The following is an 8,800-nucleotide window of genomic DNA, read 5'->3' as shown; positions in this document are numbered from 1 at the left end:
TTTCTTCCCATTTGGGCTCGGCAGTTGGGCTGTGACAGGCGGATTGTAGCTGGATGGTGTGGAGCCTAGAGACTAGGCAGCCATCACGCTCGGAGTCCAGGTCACATCCCCCAGTAATGAGTCTTATACTCTACATCCTATTCACATTTGCTTGAAAAACTGATGTTTGAAGGGCAGATACACAAATAGAGTAATTTGATACAGTCAGACATACATAGATGCTACACGTTTTTACAAAACAACTAGTTTTACAAATACTTGCTTAGTTTAACTGAAAAATATTCAAATATCGAGAATTACATGTTACAGCTACCATTTCAGCAAATATGAGAAAAACAAGTAGCAAGAGAGGTGAGAATGGACAACAGCTCAGATCTCAAGCTGGTTTTAGCTCATCTTGTGCCATTACAGAGAGAACATATCTGAAGCATATCAGACTGGTCCCACCCGTACGGTGGGTAAGCAAATATAACACAACTTTTTTTGTACATAAATCAATGTTTATTAAAACATGTTACTCATAACATAGACTCCTCATTTACAGTTGAACACTAAGAAACAGTGATTTCAATCGCCACTTCATTGATTCCACTCTTCACATTTTCTTTCAAGTGCAACAAAGAAATAAACAAATGCTATAAAAGAAAAGAAAATCTAAGCATTCATCAAAACGCCCTAGATGCAAAAGCCCTTAGAAATTTCAGTGTGATTTGGAAGTGAGCTCATTCTTTAATATTTTCCAAATCACAAGGAATGTAGAGGCAGCCGCTGCCTATATACATGCATCATGTACTGTAACACCTTTGGCTCACTATAACACTGTACAGGTAATGCCTGGTGCATTCAATAAAAAAACATGTAAATATTTTAATAAAAATTTCTATGATAGCAGCACTTAAATATTCACTCCCTGAATCCGATTGCAGTCCTTAAATCCAAGTGTGTATAAAAATAGATTATTGTGATTCTTGAGGTTTGTAGAAACATAAGTAAAAGTTTCAACACTCTAGTTAGTTCTATCCAGTGATTTGTCTTAATTCAGTCTAATTTCTCCAGCGTACAGAGTTATCAGCAGGATGATAGTGAAACCAGACAGCAGGCCAGCATTCTGAATTGCAAAATAGGTTAAATCTGTTTTCCTCCCTTTTATTTTATCTTTCAGCATTTCATTCATCTCTGGAAACTGGAAGAAAACAAATGCATTAGGAAAATATGATACTTTTTGTAACCAATATTAATTTTAAAGGAGTACCCCAGCACCATGCTCACTTCAGTGATTTGAAGTGGCCATGGTACTGGATTCTGTATGTGTTTACTATAAAATTCCCCATAAAATGCTACATACACAAAGTTAAAGAAAAGTGGTACCGCCGGTGTAATCCCGCCGTGTCGTTACCAACCATAGAATGCTGGCAAAAAAAAGCTAATATCCCAAGTCCTTCCCTTAGCCCATTTACCAGGATTTCCCCCTCCAGTGAGGGAAACTGAGATCACCAGAGGAGGACCAGACAGCAGGAGAAGATGTTTTTATGCATTATTTATTCTTTTTTTATTATTATTTATGTAGGGTAACAGCAAGTGTTGCCAGCACCGGTTATTGCAGCCAAAATAAAAGTGTTTAAAAAACAAACAAAAAAAACAAAACACTGTTTTGGATGGAGTAACCCTTTAACTACTGTTAGGTTCGTGATTACTGGATTACTGGATGGTATAAGACATGCAGTGAGTTAAAATGTCATAAGTTCCTGCAAAATAACTAGTTGAAATAATAATCAGGGTGGAAATTACAGTGTTTATAAGTACGGCAATTCAGAATCGATAATTAGCTCTTACAGCAAGGGAAGTTTCCCATTAAACCTATGAAATTAATAGTGACCAAATATTCCTCTCTGAAGTTACTACTGTGAAGAAAAACAATTCCTTTTTAGCATTATACATAACGTTTTGGGGAAAAGTCTCTAGTTTTCCACATGCATTAGTTCATCATAATTTACCCACCTCTGAATTAATTGCAGTAACCCCCAATAGCTCATAACTCCATCATAGTCTTGGTATGGTAAGCTTAATGGACATAGGGATTTAGAGAAACCTGAGAACTAAGACAGCTGGAAACAGCTGAGTCAGAGACATGAAGAGTGGATTTATGATACCGGGAGGCTGAAATAAAAACGGTGTTCATGTAGGAGTATTTTTTTTTCTGAAAACACAATGGAAACCTCATACTCAAATTTGTTGGGATCCAACTTCTTTCTCCTTCTTGCCCTTCTTTGTCATCCGATTTCTCTCCTCTCTCATCCACAGTCAGTTTCCAATCCTCTCCCACACTAAGTTCCAACATCAAATGCCTCCCCCTATTCTTCTTCTTCTTACTTAGCCTCAAATCCTCACATTTCTGCTTTAAAATGTCCTGCCAAATATATCCCACATCCTCTGTCCTCTAACTCCAGCCTGCAGATACAATCTAAGCTGCCTCTGGTGGGAGGGAGAAAGCAAGTCAGAGATGGTTTCTGACAGGTTAGCTAGGAGGTGACTTGGGCAGTGCGGTATGAAATTTAGACATACACATCAGCAGCTAACCAGACGTGCCTGCGCTATATTGCTTTACATATTCTACATACCCTTCAGGGACTGATATGGTATAATATGCATTGATTAACTACACCCGGTACTCACAAGCAACCAAGCCCTACAGAATCTTCTAAGCAGAGACTGGCGCCCCTAAAAACAGCATTGATTAACTACACCCAGTACTCACAAGCAAAGAATCCCTGCAGAATTTTCTAAGCAGAGACTGGGCCCCTAAAAACAGCAGTGATTAACTACACCCAGTACTCACATGCAACCAAGCCTCTAAGCAGAGACTGTGCCTCTAAAAAAACAGCACTGATTACACCCAGTACTCACAAGCAAGCAAGCCCTGCAGAATCTTCTAAGCAGAGGTATCATCTCTGGAAGGCTGTCTACCCCATGGTCATTACCATACTTATAGATAGTGCAGATGAGCTGATTTTCAAAACACACCAATCAAGTCACTAAACCTGTCCTCACCTGAAATCCCTCTATTAACAAACTGCATCCTTAACCATGTTTTAAACACTCATAAATATATGTGTGTATATATATATGTTTATGATTATATATGTGCATATGTAGAATCTTCATATCTATAAAACAAAACACACTTTCTTTAAATAATGTTCTCCCTTCTATTTTTCATTGTTACACTAACTTCTCTCATTACTAAAATATCCCTATCCTTCTGTTAACCTGTCCCTGGCAACACCATTTTCATTACTTCCACTTTACTCCCCTCCCCACATCCCATGCACTCTACATATCCCTTTCCAGCCTATCTCCTCCAACTCCTCCCAAATCCTCTGTATGCATACCCTCCTACAAAACTTTCAAATCCTACTCCCACCTTCACTTCCTTTCTATCCTTCTGCTCCTAGCAGCTGGTGATGTCTCTCCAAACCTGGTCCCATCTTGGCAAACTCACCAGGTACTAACTCAAGGAACCACACCAATCTCATACCCATCTCATGTTTCTCTTCCTCTAAATCCTCCTTCATTACTGCCCTCTGGAATGCACGCTCTGTTTGCAATATTCCATCTCTGGTTCCCTAAATTTACTAGCCTTAACAGAAACATGGCTCTCCCCCTCTGACACTGCTACCCCTGCATCTTTATCCTTTGGTGGTCTTCAACTTACCCACAACCCAAGACATTATGAATATAAAGAAGGTGGTGGAGGGTATCTCCTCTCACCTCCCTGCTCCTTCAAACCTCTACCCACCCCCCCTTCCCTCTCTTTCTCATCATTCAAAATTCATTCGATTCACCTTTTCAAACCCTTCTCCATTATGTATCGCCCCCCTGGGTCCCATCTCCTCTTCATTGACCACTTCCTTGACCACTATTTCCTCTCTTCTGATATTCCATCCCTAATTCTCGGGGACTTCAATATTCCCATTAACCCGCCTTTGACCTCAGCAGCCTCTAAACTACTTTCAATTACTTCCTCCCTCGGGCTATCACAGTGGGCTAATTTTCACACCCATGTAGCTGGCAATACCCTCATCTTCTCTTATGCATGTACAGTATCTCATATCCGCAACACTCCATTTCCTCTCTCTGATCACAATCTCTTATTGTTGGCTTTTGAGTACCCCCTCACCCAACATCCTCAGCCTAACCCCCCTCAACTCAGGAGGAATCTTAATTATATTGACCTCCAGCATCTGTAAGCTGATATTGATTCACAACTGCTACTCATCCCTTCCCTCTCCTGTCACTCACTGGCCATCTCCACATCTAACAATACCTCTGTCTTGAACACTGCAGCCCCGCTCCAAACATGCACCTCGAGGAGGGCATTCCCCCAACCGTGGCATACTAAATCAACATGCTACCTGCAAAGATGCTCCCATTGTGCTAAACGCTCCTGGAGGAAGTCTCGCACCCAGTCAGACTTTCTCCATTATATATTTATATTGTGTTCATACAGCACATCCCTTGCCCTCGCCAAACAGTCATACTTTTCCTCTCTCATTAGTTCATGCTCCCGCAATCACAGGCATCTCTTTGACACCTTTAATTCTCTTCTTTGCCCTGCTGTGGCCACACCCAAAAATAACCTTACAGTCGATAGCTTTGCATATTACTTTACCGACAAGATTGAACAGCTAAGGAAAGAATTCTCCCCACCTTGCCATTCTCTTTCTCAACCACACGTAGATCATGCCTTTCCTACCCTTCAGACTTTCTCCACAGCTACTGAAGAAGAGGTGGTTGTGCTTCTCCTTTCCTCTCGTCCCACCACTTGCCCGCTCGATCCTATCCCATTTCTCCTTTTTGATCTCTCTCCCCTTGTCTTGCACCTTCCTTAACAAACATCTTCAACTGCTCTCTCTTCTGGCGTTGTCCCTGCTGACCTTAAACATGCCACTGTAGTACCTATCCTGAAAGAAAAATCTCTTGACCCGTCCTCCCCCTCTAACTATCGTCCCATATCCCTGCTCCCTTTTTCCTCAAAGCTTCTGGAAAGACATGTCCTTACCCGTATGTCTCACTTCCTAAATTCCGACTCTCTCTTTGACCCTCTTTAATCTGGCTTCCCGCCCACTCCACTCTACTGAGACTGCTCTTATCAAAGTTACTAACAACCTAATCACAGCTAAATCTAAATGCCACTACTCCATACTAATTCTTTTTGACCTCTCTGCTGCCTTTGATCATGCTCTCCTTCTTAAAACTCTTCAATCACTCGGTCTCTGTGACTCTGTCCTCTCGTGGTTTTCCTCTTATCTCTCCCAACGCTCATTCAGCGTCTCCTCTTCTAATGATACCTCCTCCCCTCGTCCTGTCTCGGTTGGAGTCTTACAAGGCTCTGTCCTTGGTCCCCTTCTATTTTCTCTTTATACTGCTTCTCTTGGCAAACTTATTACCTCTTTTGGATTCCACTACCACCTGTGCGCTGATGACACCCAGATATATCTCTCATCCCCGGACCTCTCCCCTGCCGTCCTTCAACTTGTCACTGCTTGCTTTTCTATCATCTCTGACTGGATGTCCTCCCTCTTTCTGAAACTCAATCTCTCTAAAACTGAGCTCCTTGTCTTTCCTCCTCCTAATACTGATCCTCCTCTTTCGCTCTCCCTTCAAATTAGTGGTATCCACATATGTCCATCCTTGCAAGCACGCTGTCTTGGCATCATACTTGATTCTGGCCTCACCTATGAGCCTCACATCCAGTATGTTGACAAAATCCTGTAAATTCCATCTTAAAAACATAGCCTGCATCTGCCCCTTTCTTACGCAAGAAGAAAGGAGCTTGTCCATGCTCTAGTAATTTCCTGCATTGATTATTGTAATCCTCTCCTAATTGGTCTTCCCAAAAGCCATATTGCCCCACTACAGTCTGTAATGAATGCTGCTGCCAGACTGATTTTCCTCTCTAGTCGGTCCTCTCACACCTCACCCCTCTGTCAGTCCTTACATTGGCTTCCTGTATCCTATACTAACTCATACCTATAAAGCACTGAACAATTCTAGCCCCTCTTATATCTCTTCACAGATCCATAGGTATTCCCCTTCTCTGTCTCTCTGCTCTGCCCGTAGCCTTCTTCTGTCCACTGCTCGCACCCGAACAGCCAATTAACGCTTGCAGGACTTCTCGTGGGCGACTCCCTTCCTATGGAATAGCCTGCTTACCACCATCAGACTCTCCCCTAGTCTTCAGTCAGAAGTGCCTTAAAACCCATCTCTTTATAAAAGCTTATGGCCTCCCAGAGTAACCTCTACCTTACATATCTGTCTCTTGCTCTCTCCTAAAGGGCAACACTCTACTCTCTCCTCCAGCTCTGTTTCACTCCCATCTTATTTGATTGCTATTTCCTGTCCTAATGTGTTTTATACCCCACTTCCTTTAGACTGTAAGCTCGTTGAGCAGGGTCCTCTTCAACCTATCATTCCTGTAAGTTTTCTTGTAATTGTCCTATTTATAGTTAAATCCCCCCTCCCATAATATTGTAAAGCGCTAAAAAATCTGTTGGCGCTCTCTCCCTACATGAGTTTCCAAAGTTTTATAGAAAAGTAAAAACAATTTTGTGATTACATAAAAATAAGACAGGTTGATCCCAAGCAGTGGTGTCAACCTAAGACAAAAGTGATGTATGGCAAAAATTCCCCCGCCATACGCTATCTCGAATAATACAAAACATTACTGAGATATAGGTCCCACACGTCCTGTGGGAACAGCGTACTGAGGGTAGACGATCTAGGGAGAGCCTACCTACAGGTACTACTTGTATAGGAAAAAAATGATAAATAAGAATACACAATAAAATCAAACAAGGGATGGGGGGGGGCGGGGAGGAACGGAGACTCGGGTGGGGGGACACAGGGAGTTTAATACAATAGCACGAGATATTTATGATGACAAAAGTACCTGTAGGCCTGTAATATAGAAATATTAGCAAAATTATACAGGCAGGTACATGTTTGAAATAAAAAAATACTAATCTGCTGGCGCTATATAAATGGCAATAATAATAAGAAAAACAACACAAAATAGAACAATATTAGTTTATCATGCACTACTACTGAGGTCTTTATCTTACCATATCAGCCAAACCAATATAAAGAAACATGCCACCGGCTATTCCAAATATAATATCTGGCTCAAAGTTGTTGCCAACTAAAACCCCGAAGACTAAACCAACGTAACAAGAGCATGCAGATGTAAAGTTGAAGAAAAGGGCCTGGGGTATGCTCATTCCAGCATTAAGCAAGATGGCAAAATCACCTGAAAAGACAATAAAGTTGTCAATTAACATTTGTATCATTAAATATGTATTGTCACATATGACTTGCTTTCTTAGATGTTTGAGCTTTCTACAGTGTGTAGCCACTCATTAATGTACCTGCCATATGAGCACTGTCAATTCATAAATTATATTATGAATATAATATTTTCATCTAATAAAATGCTTCTAATAGAGAAGCATTGTGGATGAGAAGCACATGCATGGCAAGCGCCGGACTCCTGCAATCAAATGCTTTTCAGTGCTTCTTTATGAGAATCATTAGAGGATGTACCATGTCTTCATGAAATGCATGTGGACATTGAATGCCACAGAACAGAGTCTGAGTCGGTTCTCACGGGGGAAGCATCATCTAGTGGCTGTCAGGAAGACAACCACTTTAAGTGTGTTTAGCCCTGCAATGTAAACATTGCTGTATATACAAAATGTCAATGTGGTACATTGCAGGACCAAAGTGGCAGGGCCTCTGCGCCAGATCACTTCCTGTAACCCTTTTCTCCGGGGTTTGACAGGGTTTTCTATGTGCAACTGTAGCTTGACACTTACACCAAGTGTAAACTTTACAATTATGCCAAAAAAAAGTATAAAACAAAGGCTAGAGTTCACGCACCACTAGGACCACCAGGGACGGATGGCAGCAGCAGCAGGATCCCCCCTCCCAGGCAGGTAAGCAGGGAGGGTGGATATAATCACTCAGGTCACAGCAGCCTTACTTACTCACAGACTCTTCAGCAGAGCTCTGCGCATGGTCTACCCTGGAAGAGCATTGAACCAACATGCTCACTTTGTGATGGGGCGTGCTTGTCATTGGTGATGACAAAACACACCCTATCTGTCCCCGCCCCCTTTTTAGTGGGCCTCTGTAATTAAAAAATGCCCAGGCCGAATTTTCTTCCCAGTCCGGCCCTGATTGTGACCACTGCACTCATGGGCGTCCACAGGGGGGATTTTTCAGCATGTTCTGCTAATTTTCGTGTGAGATTGAAAACACAGTGCAATACTGGCGTGTATGGAGAGAGACAGGGATAGGAAGCTGCATCTTATCCCTGCTTCTCTCTGACTGAATCCGCAGAGGAGCAACACATGCAGCCAGAGACAGCCAACAGATCAGGTAAGTGAGGCGGGGGGGGGGGGGGGAGAGAGAACCTACAGATCAGGTAAGTGAGGCATGGGGGAGGCATAGAGAGCCTACAGATCAGGTAAGTGAGGCATGGGGGGGCAGAGATAGCCTACAGATCAGGTAAGTGAGGCATATGGGGGGCAGAGATGGCCTACAGATCAGGGAAGTGAGGCATATGGGGGGCAGAGATTGCATACAGATCAGGGAAGTGAGGCATATGGGGGGCAGAGATAGCCTACAGATCAGGGAAGTGAGGCATATGGGGGGCAGAGATAGCCTACAGATCAGGGAAGTGAGGCATATGGGGGGCAGAGATAGCCTACAGATCAGGGAAGTGAGGCATATGGGGGCAGAG

The 8,800-nt window shown here is 42.7% G+C and overlaps 1 protein-coding gene across 1 annotated transcript in view; it reads right to left on the bottom strand.

The window, feature by feature from the left end:
* Nucleotides 1–458: 458 nt before the first annotated feature.
* SLC39A8 (solute carrier family 39 member 8) overlaps nt 459–8,800 on the bottom strand; it is a 71,851-nt gene continuing 63,509 nt past the window's right edge. Inside the window, exons 8-9 of the mRNA XM_063458567.1 lie at nt 7,122–7,306; nt 459–1,183 (exon numbers count right to left, since the gene is read on the bottom strand). Of these exons, the coding sequence (XP_063314637.1) occupies nt 1,034–1,183; nt 7,122–7,306 (335 nt within the window). The 3' untranslated portion in view covers nt 459–1,033. The remainder of the gene's footprint in view (nt 1,184–7,121; nt 7,307–8,800) is intronic.

The sequence above is a fragment of the Pelobates fuscus genome, chromosome 6, assembly GCF_036172605.1.
Source record: "Pelobates fuscus isolate aPelFus1 chromosome 6, aPelFus1.pri, whole genome shotgun sequence".
NCBI lineage: Eukaryota > Metazoa > Chordata > Amphibia > Anura > Pelobatidae > Pelobates > Pelobates fuscus.
The sequence above is the reverse complement of the archived record's forward strand: the minus strand, read 5'-3'. Positions and strand labels throughout refer to the sequence as shown.